The 18902-nt window shown below is 48.1% G+C and overlaps 1 protein-coding gene across 4 annotated transcripts; it reads right to left on the bottom strand.

Moving 5' to 3' along the window:
* Positions 1 to 92: 92 nt before the first annotated feature.
* On the bottom strand, positions 93 to 11689 carry LOC114018075 (omega-hydroxyceramide transacylase-like). 4 transcript variants are annotated; one of them, XM_055728291.1, is made up of 11 exons: positions 11593 to 11689; positions 10757 to 10993; positions 8813 to 8945; positions 6764 to 6813; positions 5698 to 5805; positions 4839 to 5059; positions 4374 to 4439; positions 3654 to 3863; positions 3507 to 3567; positions 2783 to 3004; positions 93 to 839 (listed from the first exon to the last, which is right to left on the bottom strand). In XM_055728291.1, exons 3-11 carry the CDS (start codon positions 8905 to 8907, stop codon positions 718 to 720), a joined length of 1155 nt encoding a protein of 384 aa, XP_055584266.1. In that variant the 5' UTR covers positions 8908 to 8945; positions 10757 to 10993; positions 11593 to 11689; the 3' UTR covers positions 93 to 717. The 4 variants fall into 4 exon arrangements, with proteins under 4 accessions (XP_055584266.1, XP_055584265.1, XP_055584268.1 ...); XM_055728290.1 differs by lacking the exons at positions 10757 to 10993; positions 11593 to 11689 and adding an exon at positions 10415 to 10505; XM_055728293.1 differs by lacking the exons at positions 5698 to 5805; positions 10757 to 10993; positions 11593 to 11689 and adding an exon at positions 10415 to 10505.
* Positions 11690 to 18902: the final 7213 nt, after the last annotated feature.

Here is an 18902-nt window from a genome sequence, read left to right as displayed (position 1 = left end):
CTGGCAACCAAGTACCACGCAGCTGTGCACTCACCCCCCCTGCAGCGGGATGGGAAGGAAAATCGGGGGAAAAAAAGCTACAACTCAAAGGCTGAGATAAGAACAATTTAATAATTGAAATAAAATATAATAATAATAATGAAGGGGAGAAGAATAAAATCCAAAGAGATGGGGAAAAAAACCCAAGTGATGCTCAATACAATTGCTCACCACCCACTGATGGACACCCAGCCAGTCCCTGAGCAGCAATCAGCTGGCCCCAGCCAACTCGCCCCAGTTTATGTACTGGACATGACATTCTATGGTATAGATTTCTCTTTTGCTAGTTCAGGGCAGCTGTCCTGGCCGCATCTCCTCCCAATTTCTTGTGCCCCTCCAGCCTTCCTGCTGGCAGGGTGTAAAAAACTGAAAAGTCCTTGACAGTATAAACATCACTTAGCAACAAATCAAAGCATCAGTGTTATCAACATTATTCTCACACCAAATCCAAAATGCAGCACTGCACCAGCTACTGAGAAAATTAATTCTATCCCAGCCCAAACTAAGGCAATCACCTTGTGCAGGAGTTTGTTTCACCCCTAGGGAAGCAAGCTGGGAAACCCAGCTGAACCCAGTTCAAACCAGCTGCAACAGATCCTGTCTTCAGCCTAAAATGCCTCCTTTAAAGGTGGGTCATGGGAAGCACCTGGGGTGGGATGGAGGTGGGGTTGTGGCTCTTCAGTGCAGCTTGGTGTCTGTCTGCAGGCTGGGCTGCCAGATGCTCTTTTTCTCTTTAAAGAAGGAACTGGGGTCAAAGGGAGCAGCAGGGTCAGAAATGCTCTTCTGCAGCTGGCATGGCCCTGAAGGGAGTAAAACCATGTTGGTCAATCTGATGGATGCTTCTGGCAGTTCTTATGAGACAAACTGGATCCGAATACCTGACCAGGGCTGCTGCTCTCCTTCCTGTGGTCTAGAGGGTAGTAGGTTTTAATGTCCTTAAAATATTGCTCTTGTACCACTATGCTGTTGCTTGCCCTGGTCTGCATTGAACTCAGCAGAGATGTGAAGCCTGAGGTAGGTGAGATGAGAGTTTGGAGACAACCCACGTCAGGAGCACTCTCTAAAGCTGGATCGCTCTGCGGATCCAGAGGGGAGTCTGGGGGCCTGATCCATGCAACTGAGCAAATGGAAACAAACATGTGTCCAGTCCTGCTTGTGGCTCTGGCTGCAGGTGCTTTACGCCAAGCTCTACTTCTAGTCTAGATCTGAAAGATGGTGCAGCTTGTGTCCTGGTGGGCACGTGGTTACAGGGGCAAATCCTTGTGGCTAACCTGCTAATCCAGCCTAAGCCTGGCCCGTGTGCAGGCTCTACCGCAGCAGTAGTCCTTTGGGGATATTCTCACTTATTCAGGAAAATGGGTGCGAGTTGTTCACAGGTTTATACCCTTGCTTGTTTGGTAACATCACTGATATTATAGTATGGTGCAGATAAACAGCAAAAAGCCTTTTCCTGGCTTAGGTCATCAGGGCTTTTCCTTCCCAGAACTGAAAAACCTGATGCACTTCTCTGGAGACCGAGTCCTGACTGCCTTCTTGGTTGCTTTCTGGCCTAACAAATGGGTCTTAACTCTTTCCACAGGTGACCATTGTTGCCTAGCTGCAAACCAGAGACTGAGACCCCCAATAGACCAGAGCCTGCCCAACCTCCAAAGGAACCTGGTTCCTACTGTGCTGTTTTCAAAAAACTCCATGTAGTTCAGACTGATGAAGCCTTTAGAAAAGCAAGCACGGAAGTAAACTGTACAGCCTAACTGTGTCCTGAATTTCTACAGTGAGTCTCTTTCCATAGGTAGAGTTGTCTTGTTCTCAATAGAAATGTCACCTTTGCTTTCATTTTATGTTTTTCAAGCTTTTATTTTTAGAGCCGGAATGGTTACAGCCCTGTTCTTTCCCCTTTATGTTCCTCATTTGGCGTGGTCCTCCTAGATACAGCAGAACAATATTTGGGGTTTTTTTCGTTTTTTATTTATGTGGCAACGTTTTAAACCATCACCATGTTGGAAAAGCTGTGTAGTTTTCCCTAAGCTGACAATCTCTGAAATGTCAAAAGACCGGGAAAGAAAATGAAAATAAATAATAAAATTGAAAGAAATGTTGCACTCCAGCATGTGGTTCTTCATATTCTGCTAGTAACAATAAGACAAACTGGAATCTGAAACACTGAGGGTTCTCCAGCTTCCCATGTCAAAAGTGAAATGGGAGAGGGCGTTATTTTGCATAGCATTGCAGAAAACTATAATTTTTAGATGTAAACCTGCCTTATGTTGCTTAGAAATGATACTGCTAGAGGTTTACCTGCAGCTCTAATAAGCTTTTCTCAGCTTAAGTATTTACACGTCTGCACACCAGAGTTACTTAGTAGAAATTTTGATTTGTCTGGCACAGCAAAGTTGAGACACAAACCATTGAGACACAGCTCCTTCCCCCACCTTTAATGAAATGATGTGTGAACAGAACCCGTTATTACCTGGCAAGGTGAGGAAATGGCTTGCTTCACAGAAAGAGCTCCTTCTCTAAAGAGTCCTTCTGACCTGGCCACAGCCTAAGTCCTCATCCCTCACCCACAAGTTCAGCATGAGGCCTCGCTAATAACCACTGACCCAAGAGGGGACTTTCTCCCAGTCCTGATGTTCTACTGGAGCCTGCAAAAAACCCACACAGCCTCTTTTGGCAGCGAGAGCCCTGAGCAAGCGTCACTTAGCTCATGAAAAGTGATGGGGTAAAGGAAGTGCTGGTCCTCTACCTTTCTGACGGTGGAGAAGGTGGTGTGGGACTTCCTCTTCCACTTCATCTGCTGCCCGGATGGTCCCTGGATTCTCTTCAGTGACATCCTCAAGGTCTGTGGCTCTGGAGCAAAGTAGTCTTGTTTCTGGCTTCCAGCGCAGGGTCCTTTCACCTTTCTGACATGATTCATTGCCCAATGAAAGCATAAAGTCCTCATCAAGGTAATTTACGCCAAAGTCACCTGGTGGGAAGAGAATCCAGTTCTCACTTCTTGCTGCTCAACTACCAGGTCTCCAGCAGTGTGAGGCGTGAAATAACTGGAAAATAGGGGTGCTGATAACCACAGTGCATGGCTAATCCGAGTTGGGTTTCTGGGTCGGCGATCACCAAACATCATTGCTTTGTGCATCAGTGGGTTATCAGTCTAACACCACACATGGCGCCCGAGCCTACGCTTCTCCTGTCCAGGTCCTGGGGACCTGTGTTCCATGGGAAGCTCTACCACGCCCAGTGTGGCAGAGAAGAGGGGAGCTGACATCACTGGGGGGAAGGGGTGACCAGGGAGCTCTAGGAGAGGCCACAGAGAAGGTGGGACTCTAGTAATCCTGGCAATGCCAGGGATGCAGGGATCTCTCTGCCCTGGTCACTCTAGGTGCACTGGCAGCATCTCTTACCTTCTATCAGCAAATCAATGTTGTAAGAGAAGCACCTGACCTACCTGCTCCTCACTCCCAATCACTTACTCAGTCTTTTTAAGAAGGAGACTGTGTCCTGGTAGCCGTGGATATAAAACTGGTCCAGAACCTGCAGGGGGGAGGTGGTGGTCAGGGCAGATGGGCCAGCTATAGGGAGGGGTCTCATGGCTCTGGGTACCTGTAGAAGCAGCTCACCTGATATGTGGGAAGCTGAAAAATATACTGCAAGCGGCAGATGTTTATTTTTGATATCTGTAAAATACAGTCAGAGAGTTGGAAATTGAAGAAGGCAGCTGGGCTATCTTTGGGACAGATGTCGTATTCGCCGGCAAAAGCAGACACGGTGATTGTGGTCCGGGACGTGAAATTGGCTCGCCACATGCCGAGTTCCCCATCAACATAACGCTAGGAGGGAAAACAAGGAACGCTGAGCCTTCCTCTTTTCAGAGAGGAGAGTGCTGCACCACATATGCATGCATTAGGGGTTTCTTCCCCACCCAGGCCCAAACCAGACTGAGTTACTGCGGCTACACAGATCTCCTGCTGGGGAACAGCCCTGCCTGCTGTCCCATGTGCTCCAGGTCTACACCCACCGCCTCCTCCCTTCCAGCCAAAAAATTACTCTTCAATGAAACTGGAGGAAAATGCAACAGAAAGGAGTTGAACTAATCCCGCGGCCAGGGTGAGGATGGACACTTTTGTAAGAAGGTCAGTTCTGTCTGCAGTGAGGTCAAATTGCGGGGCACCTGGCTTCAGTTCTTCATACTGCAGATGCTGTGTGATCACAGCACCAAGTGACTGTGGTGGCAAACACAGCTATAAACATGCTTAATGCCACCACTGGAGAAAGGGCTCAGGCTAGATGGGCCCTTGGCGTGAGCCAGGATAGGATCTCCAGACCACAAGGCTACTCACCACCCCATGGTACGTAGGAGGGAAAAATCCAAAATACAGAGGAATGAAGCAGCTGCACATTATGGCCTGTGGGTGAGATGCGAAGCACGGAGGTGAGCAAAGAGCCAAGAAAACCTGTTGTCTTTGGGAATGGTGGCTCATCTGAATGCCAGAATGGGGACCCGCGGCTGGGCTATTGGGCACCACTGAGTATGGTGGACCAGACCATGCCTGACATCCACAGCCAGGGCTGGAGAAGTAAGAAGGCAACCTGTGAAATGCCTCGTTTTTCTCCATGCGTACTCAGGCCCATTAGATAATTCAGCCAGCAATCAGAAGGGCTGATTTTCTTATTAGTTTCAGCTTGTGACCCTGTCTGCTTGCCACTCTGGCTTCAGAGGGTGACAAAGACAGAAATCATGGCATGGACAGGCAGTAAATCCCACACCGCTCTTACCCTCGCGGGGTGGCTGTGGCTGCTCTCACCTGAATGAGGTCCTCCTTTGAGGCAAACTCTGAAATGGCCACGCTTCTCCAGTCGTGCACACGGGTGACGATAACATGCAGCTTTCCAGATACCAGCTCGTGGGCATTCGTAGGCAGGTATTTGTTTAAGCTATCCCTTAAGATTTTAAGGACTTTTCCTCCAGGAAAGTGCCCCAGTGAAGAGATTTCCACAGTGTTGAAGAAGAACAGCTTAATCTCCTCTAAAGCAAAGCGAAGTGATCATTCCACATCCCTTATATTATTACTTACACACTTTCTGGGCTGCACTTCCACCTAGTAAAGGAGCATTTTACCATGCTGGTAAATGCTCATAAAGAGCCATTATTTTCATTAGGACTGAAGGTCTCATGAGAGGACCCAGATTTTCCAAGGACCTTCAATACTGCAGGAAGCAGAAGTATTTTGTTTTCTTTCCCCATGTCTCTCCATCTTCATCTTAAAAATTTTTGGAGATATGGGAGGAAATTGACAGGAAGCCTTTGCATAGTTTCCTCTTGTTGGTTCTGCATCTCTGCCCCCTTTCTCCTCTGCATTTTGGGAATCAACAACCCCAAATGCCTTATTAGGGAGGGCACTTCTGTGTCTTATGTTAGATACACTTAGAATTAATTCAAATTAATAAGATGCAATGACTTATTTAATAACTATATCTAGTCTATTTTCTCTGTGCTCGTTAATTTACCCATGTTTTCCACTCCTAAAGAGGTCAATAAAGTAAAATTCGGAGGAATTAACCACTGATTAATGACAAATAAAAAGAATTACCTTTTGCAACTCCAAAATTTCCAGACATTCAATCTCTTTAGACACAGAATAAATGAAAGTGCACAGCCCTTACCTAGATCACAGTCACACAACACAAGTGTAGCTATAATCGATCCTGAAGATGCCCCATAGATCCTGGATGCAGATTTCAGTATGTCTGGTGACAAATTCTGCAAAGCAACTGACACTCCAAGCTCATATATTATCAAGAAACTGCAGCCTCTAAAAAGTACAGAGAAAGGTCTTCCCTCGTTCCCATTTATCTTCATCACCTCTGCTAACAACAAGCACTCAGGCCACACGAAAGCAGCTGCTCAGAACAGGTTTGGAGGTTTTTTTCTACAGCTGTGGCTGTTTCCAACCTGCTTCTGTTTCTGACCACGCTCTTGCTGTCTTATATCTGTTGGACATAGATCTCTAAGCCAAACGCACAATGAAACAATAGCAGTGGGCAGAAGCAGATGACGTGATGTCTTAATACCTAAGGCCACTCATTAAAATAAAATCATTACATTGCAGTATGTTTTTAAGGTGTGCACTAAGCTGCTGGGTAAAAGCCCCAGGCACCATGGAGGGCCATCAGTGTCACGAAGCAGCCCAGGGGAGGTCAGCAGGGCCTCAGCAGGGAGCCCTCCAGAGAGAAAAGCTGCTTCCCCAAGCTGGTGGACTGCTTTAATGGTACCCTGGGGTCCCAGCCTAATTTTCCACCATCTTGGGAGGTGGGAATCGGCAAATATTCCGTGGTACACAAGAGTGTTGAAAGGTGCTGCTCAAAACTGTCTTGCCCCATTTGTAACAGGTTACCAAAGCTCAAGCCAGGGAGTGGAGAAGTTGGAGAAGGTGACTGGATTATTAAAGAAATCATAAGCCACGTTGTTCTCCTAGTTTCACAATTTCAAGGTTTGAGTTTGCTTACAAAAGGCTAAAAACAGGGAGTCCAGGTAACAACTTGTGGCTTAATCTAACTCCTAAATGGCTGAGGTTTCAGTAGAGTAACAGGTCAATAAATTAGTAAAGAGGGGGAAAAAAAAAGTCTGACAAACACAGTAATCTATTGATTATTCATCCAGAAATGCAAAGCCTTCTCGGCCTTGCAGCTAGGTGAGACACTGAGAAAGTGCTACGGGGGAAAGCAGTACCGAAAGCTGGGTCCTGTGATTCCACGAGCATTGCAGATCCCACCACAGAACTGCAAAGGAAAAAGAGAAAAGAAAAACTGAAGACTCAAGAAAAGAGGAATAAATATATTCCATGCCTAGTCAAGAGAACAAATGCACTGGAAATTATTTTCCGTCTACTCTCTAGCCTAAGGAACCCTACAAATTAACTGTAACGAGAAGAGTTAATTCCAGAAGCTGCTCTGCGCTATTTATTGGGTGCAAGAGGGATGTGGCGTTTGAAACCCTCTGGGGAGCCACACAAAGGATGCTCTTTGAGATTGAAGAAAACTTTGATGCTTAACTCTGGGAGAAGGGCAGAAAAACAGAACCAGCCTTGCAGAAGCAACAACATTGCCACTGCTTCAAGCCTTGGGTTCAAGCCCTCCTCCCCTAAGTCAGCAGCACGGGCAGGGAGCTAGAGTTGTGACACATCATTGCACTGCTTTCCAAACACAGCTGGACAACTGAATTACTCAAACCACAAACCAAACCCACGGAACAGGCCATGTTTTACTCTTAATTGCATCTCTGTATTACTGAGATAGTTTGTAAATCCATTTGTTTTAACTTCTTACCCAGTCTTGCAGCACCAAGAAGTAAATAGTGTTTATAGGGGGAAAGTAGAGGGAAGCCAAGTCTCTACCTGCTTACTCCATCATGAGCACATACTGCCATCTCACCCTGTCTTTCAAACCCACGGATTGTCCTTGGTGTCCTTCAAAATGAGTAAGGAGTGAAAAAAAAAAACAACCAACAGAAACAAAACTGCAAACCTGTTTATACAGCCCTTGGTGGGCTTTGCGTCGGAGAGAGGTACCCAGACCTCAACAGTGGGGCTTGTAATCTAGAAGAAATCCAGGCGATCTGAATTAGAGTGACCCAGGTGGCATAAACAGTAGTTGAGACACCCTGCTGTGGAAATGCAGAAGCTGCTTCTTGGCCCCTCTCTGCCCTGCACCAGGATGGGACACAGATAGTGTGCAACCCTGTGTGATCAGGGGGCTGAAGCCTCTCCCTTATGAGGAAAGGCTGAGACCCCTGGGCCTGTTCAGCCTGGAGAAGATGGAAAGGGGATCTTATCAAGGTCTACAAATACCCTAAGGGCAAGTGTCAAGAGGGTGAGGCCAGACTTTTTTCAGTAGTTCCCTGCAACACAAGAAGTTCCATCTGAATAGGAGGAAAAACTTCTTTGCCTTGAGGGTGATGATGTACTGGAACAGGCCACCCAGAGAGGTTGTAGAGTCTTCTCTGGAGACATTCCAAATCCACCTGGACAGGATTCTGTGCCACCTGCTCTAGGTGAACCTGTTCCAGCAGGGGGTTGGACTAGCTGATGTGCAGAGGTCCCTTCCAACCCTGATCAGTCTGTGATTCTGTGATGCCCTGAGTTTCAGGTCTGTTGTTTTACTAGGCCAAATGCCTTCATGATCTTTGGCGTGTGCTGTGTCTCCATCACCGGGTCAGAAACAGCTGCTAGCAGAGGGACCCTGCTGGTTTCTCTCTCGTTCTTCATGCCAGCTTTGGGGACAAAGCCAAATCTGGCTTTGAGCAAACTGACCATCCAGGGTGGGCCAGTCTGAAGCACCACTTTGGGTAGTTAAATGAAACAAAGGAATACACGTGCATTCACAACCTGACAAAACAGGGCAACACCCAAAATAGGCTTTTCCTCCTGTGGTATTAAAATGAACCAGAAGCTGACCTAGCAGCCTAGTCAGGACACAGCAGGGAACAGGCTGACAGATGCCAAGAGGTTATCTTGACTCCCCAGTGTGGCATATTTTAGTGTTGAGCTGATGCCAAACCAAAACGTTTTTCTTTCACAGATCTTCTGCAATGACAAAACTGTGACCTCAGGGCTGCACTGCTCTGGGAATCCAGTGGTGTTCCTAACCCACGTACGGCTTCTGATGTGCAAGTCATTTCAAGAGAAATGGCTTTGAGGAATTCATTTCTGTGGGACAATGAATCACCTCACCACTCTGAATCAGATGTGAAGTTTGTCAGACTTCAAGCACTAACACATACCTCAACAAATGCATGAAACGTGCAGCGGATGAGCCGGTACTGTTGTGCTTTGTGGGATTTAACTGGCTGTGAGCTGCAGGTGCATTGCTTCCCATGCAGACCGCTGGATGTCCAGAAATATCATCTCCTGTGACTGAGAAAAAAGGAAAAGCCATGTCCTCAATGTTTTTTCACTCAGCCACGTATAATACAAATTCATTCCCCTCAGACAGTAATGTCTGGCTACTCAAAATGCATCGCCCTGGATGAGGAACCTTTTAGCTAGGCAGGGTGTTCAGGGCAAGAGGCAGAGGTCAGGAGGTGTTGAACTCATCCAAGCTATGTGCTGAGTCACCTCCCAAAATTTCCTAACCCAACTATACTTGTGCAGTGCCCAACACTGATCTAAAAGCCCCGTGACAGTTGGAAGGTCCCTGGCACGGACAAACTGTGCCGGACCAGGAAGAATTTTGAACTCTGAAGCTGCTGATGCAAAAGACACTTGAAAAAAAGTTAGTGACTGCAAGATGTTGAGCTGGAGAGGGCTCATGGCTTGAACAGAAGAGCAAAGCACCTGTGAGATTTCCAGAATAGGAAATGTTAGGAGTCTGTTTCCTCTCTCTCAAGGTGAGCAGGGATTAGCCTAAACTGTATCCTCTGTCACACATCCTGGAACAAAAGGGTGCAAATTCTGGCTTCAGCTTCGCATTGAAATTAGCAAGACCATCTCAACACCAACCAAAGATTCATCAACCTTGCCTATAGCCTATGTATAGCACATATCAGCCTAGCCTCATTGCCTTGCTGCTTCTGTGAATAAGAGGAAGCAAGCTATTGTGCTGCAGGGTCCAAAACAGGGAAACTGGGCTTTCCCTACAGTGACAGCAGGAGAAAAAAAGTTAAGGACTGGGGCAGCGGAAGAAAGAAATTGCTGTAGAAATCCAAGATAACAGTTTTATTTTGGGCTGAAATCTTGTGTAAGAGTCTAATCTCAGCAAAAATCAGTTTGTCTTTCACTTTCATGGAAGCTGAACATTTTTTTGTTTATCTGTGTCTGAAAGTGATTAATCAAGGAGTTTCCTTGGCACCTCCCCAGCTTAGTGCACTGAAACAGGAGCATGAGTAAAGGTGTGGCTGTTGACAGGGGTCTGAACTTGCCCATGCTGCGGGAAATGCTGTTTCTCTGAGCTTGGCAATGTGTGCTGTGCTCAACCCGTGCACCTTGCCTACCTCTTAGCCAGCTCATGTGTTATATCACAAATCCCCCGCTGCCTCCTCACCAGGAAAGGCTGTCACTGGTCTCAGAGAGCATGCTCCTATCTGCCTGCCCTCCTTCCAAAAGACTGATTTTAACAGAGCTGACATGATCAACACTTGGGCCGCTGATTTCACTGACAACCTTTATTGTAATTAGGAAAGAAAAAAAAAAGGGGAAGGGATTAATGATCCATCCTAGACCTTGCATTATAAATCAGTATTTCTGACTTTGGCAGCTCCCAGAATGTGCCCCAATATACTTTTTTTTTTTCACTTTATAATGGGAATATGATGTGTAAGCTTCCAGACTATGCTATGTTTACCATTAAAGAAACCCTTCCCCTCCTCATATGACAAGTATCTCACCCAGGCACATGACATGATGTCACTGTCTACAGCAGCCAGATGAATTGTCCTAATGGTGATGAAAGCCACTGACTTCACAGGTGTCCTACGGCTGCAGGCAAGGAAGTAGGGTACAGTGCTTTACAGTGCTTGCAGACAAACAGACCCGCTGCAGCAAGACCGAGCCCCTGTCCTGTAGATGTTTTCCTGCTAATAGCTGCACACATGGGGCTTTGAGGACAAGGAAATGTCTGAAGCAGATCCCCACCTCTAGTCTGAAGAAAGGCACTACTTCTTCATGCTAGTAGAGATTCTTTAGCCTTACCAGACCCTTAAGAGCACCCTGTTACACTAGTAAGATACCTTAGCAGTAGATACTACATGATAGCGGAGCAAAGTTCCATCGTCCCCTCTTTTTAGGTAGGGGAGACCTGGGCAGAGCTGCTTCTACAACAAAAGGCAGCCAGAGCCACACAGGACCTTTCTGATCATTCATCATCAGCGCTTATGGCCACACCGCTCAGCTCTTCAGTGCTCTTGGCTGCTTTTGGGATTGCAATTGCCACCGAGGTCAGCAAGTCAGCAGCCACATAACCCATTCTGCAAAAAGAAAAGCCCAGGGAAAAGGTAAGTTTGGCCTCTTAAAAGTTTTAAGGCTTTAAGATCAGTATGAGGATGCAGAAACCTGCAGGCCCTGAGGAAGAATCGGAATACCTCACACAGACAGTTTAACGAAAAGGGCTATCACACACTGAAGAGAAAAACCACAAGTTGCAGAACACCCTCCTAATCTTCACAGGGGCATTTAGCATTTCTTTCCAACAACAGCAGCCAAAAAAATCAGGACACCCGAACTCCATGTGGGACACAGCCCTCCCCCACCACAGGCCCAGCCCTTTGCTTTAGCACCTGCCTCAGACACAGCCTAGGAAGGGCCCAGCAGCAGCAGGCACCCCAGAGCCACCAGCCCAGAACCAGGGGGTGAGCTGAGCCCCCAGAAGGGCCGAGAGGACCCCTGGGTGGGGGAGGGGAGCCCAGGGGGCCCCACCTCAGCACCCCCAACACACTCTGGGGCAGGCAGCAGTAGGGCTGGGCCACCTGCACCACCCCCCCCCCTCCTTTTCCCCTCACAGCTCCGCTTCAGCCTACAGAAATAATGAAATATAACAGCAAAAAGAGCCAACCGGACTGAAGCAGACCTGTCCCTCGCGTTTTTAAAGCCTGCCGGCGAGCGCATGCTCACGGCCGGCACGTGCTGTGTCCGCCATGTTGAAGAAGGGCACGAGTGAGGGCGGAGGCCCCGCCCCCCCCCCCCCCCCCCCCCCCCCCCCCCCCCCCCGCGGGAGTATAAAAGGCTGGGCGGGAACGGGGAGGGGGAAGCTGTGGCTCACTGAGGTGACGGGCTGTGGTGGGTACCTGTGTTGTTGAGTCTCTTCTTGTCTTTTTCTGTTGGTTGGTTTTTTGTTTTTTTTTTTTTAATCTTATGTTTCACTTTTAGGCTGCTCTGTGTCTGTATATATTGTAGCTGTGGTGAAATTTTAAGTGTAAAGTACCTTACAGCAGGTGCTGGCAGGGCAAGCTGCAGGCTAGGGTTCCTTAGCAGACCTTGGAATGGCCTGGGAGAGTCTAGGGAGCCCCCGGAGCCCCCTCTGCATGCAGCTGCTGCCTGTAGACAGCTGCTGCCCTGGAAGGCATATGAGAAAATGAACTGATCTGAAACAGCTTTTTAAGGTTTTTCCTATTTAAAGTTAGAAATAACAGCTTGAAAACTTGGTTTGAGAGAGGTTAAAAGGTTATGCAGTCCAGCTCTCCTTTCCAAAGTGGTGTGAGGTAGGAGTTCAAACCAGGGGACCCAAGATTTAGGTGTGTAGGAGAGCTAGGTTTCAAAAAAGTCTCCTTCTTTGCAGGAGGAATTAATAAGCCTGAGTAGATGGGCCCATGTGTCTGAGGGCTCCTTCAGACACTTGGCAGTAGTTACAGCCTCATGAAATGCAGCTGCTTGCAATGACAAGGCACCAGCTGCTTTGTGCTGGGAAGGGATGGAAACTGTAAGGAGAATTCAAAATATTTTAGCAATAAGGGCTTCAGAGACTTAAATGGTAAAGAATAACTAAGTTTGTTTTTTTGGTTTTTTTCCCCTGTATGTTCTGGGCATACAGTTGGGCCTGGCTCTGTCTTGTGGCACAGTGTTTCACTGAGGGAGCATTGGTTGAGAAGGACAACTGTCCTGCTGCTCCTTGTGGGTGTTGGGTGCTTTCCTATTTCTGTTCTGACTGTTCAGCTTTAGCACCCAAAGTGACTGCAAGCTCACGGAGACTAGGTAGAAGCAAGACTAAAGCAACGGTATAATGGAGAAGTCTAAGATCATCTTTGCAGTCTTTAGATGCTTTGCACTGAAATGTGGCGCTGAGCTCCCGGCAAACAGATGGCTTGACCTTCCTCCTGTCTTACTTGTCAGAGCAGGTTGGGCTGTGAGTCGCTGAGGGTTTGTCTGGGAGCGGAGCGAGGTGGCCATGCCATCTGGTCTGTGGCTCTGGACGCACTGGATCGCACTGATTGTCAGCTTTTGGGATGGATCCGGCGTCAATACAAGCAGCTCCCTGGCAGCACCTGTGTGGTTCAGAGCCAAGTAATGAAAAGCAGCTCTTGGATGGAAAAAGGCTCGGTGTGGTGGTAGTGTGCTGTTGGATGCAATCATGCAATCTAGAAAAAAGCCCTACATTTTAAGGAACAGTCCTGCAATGGCCATGACAAATGACTGGAGGAGTCCAAATGGAGTTTGTTCTCCTTATGTCCATAGCATTTAAAAGGCAGTGGGCTGTGGAGCATGTATTTTGTATTGCGTCATCACGCCAAAGTCAAGTAATTGATGGGGCCAGTGACAATCTATGTGAGAGCATTAAATGCCTTGGGAAGATGAAAGGGACCCCAGGGAGCCGTTGGCATCTGTCACTGGCACTTTTGAGAAGGAGGAGAAGACCAATTGCTGTGCAGAGTTTGACCTGGTGTGGCTTTTGTAGGCAGGGTGTGTGCGTGAATATTCTGGTCTCTAAAAGGGCTAGCTATTTTTGACTCACCGCCTGTTTTGTGCCTCAATGTTACTGTTTTAAAGGAGAGGCACTACAGGTTGTAGGCACAGGGGGAGTTGCAGTGACGGATTTATAGAGGGACCCATCTGCCTGGGCTGGGTAGGTGCAAGATGTACCATTTTCTCTGAACAAGAAAATGACTTGTTGATCAGATGGCGAAGCAGTGGGGTTTCAGGTGGAGGGGGATGTGCTTGGAGGGCAGTGTGCACAGCAAGGCAGCAGACCTCCCCGTCTGTCCCTGGTCTGTCTCTGTTTCTGGATGAGTCACATCCCGTCTGTCCCTACATGCAGCCAACAGGAGATGGGATTGAAGTGGAAATTTGGGCCATGCTGGTACAGTTCACACTGGCACCAAGAGTCGATTAGAGCCAAAGGTTCCTGCTCCTTCTGGACAAATAACTTCGTCTTCAGCAGGGAGGAACATGCTGAGCCCCAGGCTGCTTACTGCATCCCTGCCCTTTCCTGGCCGTATCCCCTGGGATAAGCCACCAATTCATGGTGTTCCATGGAGGCAATACCCAAAACAAGGTCATGAAAAGGGGAGGGAGGGAGGGATGAACCCTGTAACATGCTGGCTGGTGCACCTGGGGAGCTGTTTGTAGGAAGAGCATACAGACATGCTCAGACTAATCGATAGACTGAACAGCCTTTACTCCCATGGGATGCTGGGGAAGCCCTGGAGTAGGCTGCATAGAGAGAGTGAGAGCTTTGTCTCAGCCAAGGCCAGCAGTGCAAGGGAGAATTGGCTCAGGGCTTTAAAAAGTGATCAATTGCCGGATGAAAAAGGGTTGAGCCCAGTGGGGGTTGTTGCAGAACTGGTAGTGATGTGTGTGGTTTTTTTTGGAGAGGTGATGGTTTTTAAAGCCCTTCATTTGTGCTCAGGCAGTCTTTAGTGATGCAAGTTGGGGACAGTCACCAGCTCTTGGTGTCTCTGCCTGGGAATCGAGGTAGCGTGGGATCGTGGGTTTGCAGAGCTCTAGTTGTGGATTTCTGCAGAGCTTCACAAGAGGGCAGAAAACAGCTGCGAAAAAGTATGTGGCTCTGGGAGCCTGACAGTGACTTTCTGGTGGAAAATTCTTAGGGACGCTCTGGTCTGCTTGGAGGCAGAAGCGTATTGTGGATTTGCCAGGAAAGCTGGCATAAACATGTAGCAGAAAGCAAAAACGAGAGAAGCATCCCTGCCGTGAGCACCCTGTGTGAACAGTTGTGCATTTCATATGAGCAGTCACAGCTATCCTCATCCTTCTGTCTGCTGGGGAGGGCAAAGGGGATTTATTCCAGATATAAGTATGGGCAAAGTGGGAAGGAGAAATGTAGCTATGGGAGGAGATGGGGGGGAGGGGGTGTTTACTCAGGGTTGTGGGAGGCTGGACAAGGAATGGTTGACATGGTTGTGTGGCTAGTTGTTTCCTTGCTCAGCTTCTCTTGTCCCAGACATGCTGCTTTTCCTTTTTCCAGCAGTTTCTAAACAGGAACTGTAGTTTACACCAGTGCACTGGCCTGGAAATTGCTGTGATAGAGGGAGAAGATGTATGTTCTCCCTGGTGTATGCTATCTGCCAACCATCACCAGAGGTGCATGGTGGAGTGTCCAGGGACACCCATAACCTCAAGCTGCACGCCGGCTCTTGGGGAGGATGCTCTTTGGTTTCCTTAGATCTTGGCCTAGGGATAACCCTGTTGTGGCCAGATCGGAGCAACCAGCCTTGGCTCTTGGGAGCTCCGTGTTTGCCAGCATCAAGGAAGCCGTAAGAGGAATTTGTATGTGCAAAACTAAAGTGATTGCCCATATGAACAGCCTAACCTCTGCTTTTCCAGCTCCTATCAGGGTATCCAGGGTATTTTGAAACATGCCACATGTCTGGCACCAGAGGGAGAAGCAGCCAGCAGTCCCAGCTTGTCCTTTCCTACAGGCTTCAGCTGAACCCCAGGCAGCCCTTCTCCCAGTGCCAGGGGTCAAATGAGCATCTTTGAATCTCGACAAGAAGGAAGCTTGGAGTGCTGATTTTTCACTCCTGTTCTTTTCCTAACAAGCTCCTTGAACCCTGGGCTCTGACTACTCAGCAACAAGTTTCTCCAGGGCTGGGATGGGTGTTGCCTGTTATTTTCCTTCTTTCCCTACTTCTGAGGCAGAGAGGGCAACCTTGGGTGCTGGATATTTATGCTCCCCTCTGTTGATTTGTCGATAAGAGCAGAGTCTCGGAGTCCTGGCTCGCATCCTCCCCACCGCCTGTAACCCCTAGACAACACCCACCCACTCACCGTGGGAGCAGATGGTAAACGGCGCAAAGCAGACGGCTGCCTGAAATGAGCTTACAGTGTAACCCTGCATGGCAGCGCAGGGCAGCCCTTGGGTGGGGAATGTGCGGGGTTGCGAGCTAGCACAATGGGGAGCGCTGCAAGGATGGATCCAGCATGCCAAGAATTAATTCTACACTGCTGAAGTGCTGGGAAGAGGTTGGGGAAATGCAGTAGGGCTGTTTGGGCCTGGGCTTGAATTAAACATCCTGCAAAGCTAAGTCTTATCTCTTAAACCCTCATCTGTGAGGGGGGGTTTGCCTGGGATGTCCTGGCAGTCAGGCTGACTCCCAGGGGAACCCAGAGCCAGATCCAGGGCTGGTGGCACCTGGGCCACCAGTTTTCCTTAGTGGTGACTCTGGCATGGAGGTGGGACTTGGTCACATAGATCTACTTTAGGGAATCAGTGCCAAAGTGTTTAAAATAATTTACAGGCCAGTTTCACTTTTCAGTTGTCTTTTTTTTAAGGAACTAAAAATAAATCTTTAGTTGTAAAGCAAAATAAAAACACTGCCATCTTTCATTCCAGTCATTATACAGTAGCTGGCATTCTTTAGACAAAGCTTAAAATAACCATGAACATACCAGTGAAAATAAATGGGTGAGTCATGTTTGTTAATGCAGGATTAGAAGTATTGCTCTTGGCTCTCCTACTGTGTAATATCGCATGTTTCCTCAAGCAGATACAAGGTTTTGGCCAGCCTGGTGAAAGAAATATTGGGATCCATCAATTCCAGGTCCTCCTAAACGGGACCTGTGTAAGGAGGTTTTAAAGCAGGGACTATTTTTTATTTATTTGTACAACCTCTGGCACTGTGGTGGTGTAAGCACTGTGCAGTATGAACTGTCAGTAGGAATTAGATGTATGCCTCACTCTTGGCTGTGCAAGCCTGATTTTGAGGGGTTAAATGATGAATCTCACTCAAAAAAACTCATCTCCAAAGGTGCTGTGAGCGGGTCTGGCTCCTGCACTCCTGTCTGCTCCATCTTTGCAGCTTTCTTCCCTGGGTCTGGAGTTGAGAGAGCAGGCAGATATTACCAGCGCAGCAGTTTTGGAAGTTGCTCATGGGTTTCAGGCTGCACAAGGTCTGTCATCTGCTCTTTGACTACAAAGACCCCAGATTTCCCCTCTGGAAGAACTGCTAGTGCTGGCATTTGGATCTCTGCCTCATGCCTGCCGTGGAACACAGGGGGTGGCCAGCAAGGTGTCATTAAAATCACATCTCAGCCGTTTTGGGGGCTGCTGGAGAGGGTGGACAGAGCAGCTATGGATGTGGAGAGCAGTGATCCATGGTGATGTGCTGTTGGGCATGGCCTACCAGCTTGATGTCTGTCAAAGTCAACTCACTGCAGCCAAAGCAAAGGGAATTTGTGACCAGCAGGACAGATGCTGCCTTTTTCCCTGCAAGTTGCACTCATGGAGGTTTCAGGGTGGTTTAAGGAGACATCAATGAACCTATGTGGAGCAGCTGTGATCTCCAGGGCATAAAGACTTTGACAGCCCAGCTCTGGTGAATCTTGATGGTGCTCTGGAAGGAGCTACCTTTCTGACTGCCTGGAGGTGACTGTCCCTGCAGGAGGGACAGCTTGGTGCTCACACGTGTCTGCATCCCGCTGCCATGGTTCACAGCCAGCCCTGTTAGCACAAGCTGCAAGTGACAGTGATTGAAGTCAGGCAGTGACATACGGCAGTTGGGGAGGTGAGAGACGGTGGTGGTGGCTGTGTTACGTGGTGGGGGCAGAGAGCCGCTGGAGGTAGCGAGTGCAGCGTACCGGCCTTTTGTGAAAACACAGATCCAGGCAATCAGAAAGGACTCTGGGGGAGACTACCTGATGTGGAAGATGCAGAGCAAGGATTCAAGCAAAGAAACTGGTCAAGGATCTTCCTGAAGGACCTGTAGTGAGGCATGAAGCAGTCTCCGCTGAACCATAATCCATCTGCTTTCAGGTACAGGCCCACAGCTGCCCCAGACGTAGCCCAAGATCCCTCTGCAAGGGTCTTGAGTGGTGTAAGGTGGAGCTCAGCTCTGCCTTGTGGTGCTTTACACTGTGTCTGGGTATGGACTTCAGCATCATCATCCTCTCATCATCCACCCGTGGGCTGGCAAAATGGGAAATAACGAGGTACATATTGCCCCTCCCCTTTAATCTTTTCTGATATCAGCCTCCCCCAGGGGGACTTCCCTGTGTTCCTATTTTCATGCCTTTAAATATCTTAGTCCAAATATAGGCCAGCAAGAGGGATTGCTTATACTTCTAGTTAAAGTAAAAAAACCCCACCCACCAGGGGTGGGTAGCATGCCTGGCACAGTGTGATTGCTCCTGTATTTCTAGCATGATGCTCTTTCTTAGGTATTGTGGCTCTGGGTCCTTAGCTTGTGCTGTTCAGGACAGACACAAGCTGAGAACTACCACCTTGGGAGGAAAATCAGAAAAAAAAAAAGACCAAATTATAATCTCAAGAGTGCTGCTGCATGTTGCTGACAGAAAGCATTAGTGTTCAGTTCCTGGGATAGAGCTTGGCTTCATTAGAGAAATTAGTAGTGATGCATATTAATTGAGGAACACATTTTTGTTATTTATGAAGGAGAGTAATGCTTTTTCATATGAATATTTAACAAAGCACCCCCCTCCCCCCTGTTTAATTTTTCCTCGTCAAGTTCAAGTGTGTTCCTGGGAAGAAGGAGCCAAATGCGTTGCTGTGGCATCTAAAAAGCCAGCCCTGGGTTGTGACCTCCCCTGTCTCAGGGGCTTAACATTTCTCTTTGGGCTCTGTAATTTTTTGATTTTTCTTATTGCCAATGCGCAGAGGGTCAGAGCATACAGTCTGATGTGAACATTCCCCCCATCCTGCTCCTGACATTGCCTGTGAGTGGTGCCCAGGCACTGCAAGGCTGTGCAAAATCTCTTTATTCCTGCAGAGATTGAAAATCACAGTTTGAAATCCCATTCCCAGCCTGAGTTTCCGTATCAGTTGGAGCAGGACCGTGGCATTAAGGTCAGCAACAAAGTGGGTTGAGATGCTTTCTACAAGAGGTTCAGCCAATGCTGGGTGTCTCCTAGGAGAACAGGTCTGTTGTCTGCTTTCTTCAATGCCAGAAACGATTTGAAGCCAGAACTCCC

The sequence above is a fragment of the Falco cherrug genome, chromosome 16, assembly GCF_023634085.1.
Source record: "Falco cherrug isolate bFalChe1 chromosome 16, bFalChe1.pri, whole genome shotgun sequence".
Lineage (NCBI taxonomy): Eukaryota > Metazoa > Chordata > Aves > Falconiformes > Falconidae > Falco > Falco cherrug.
The sequence above is the reverse complement of the archived record's forward strand: the minus strand, read 5'-3'. Positions and strand labels throughout refer to the sequence as shown.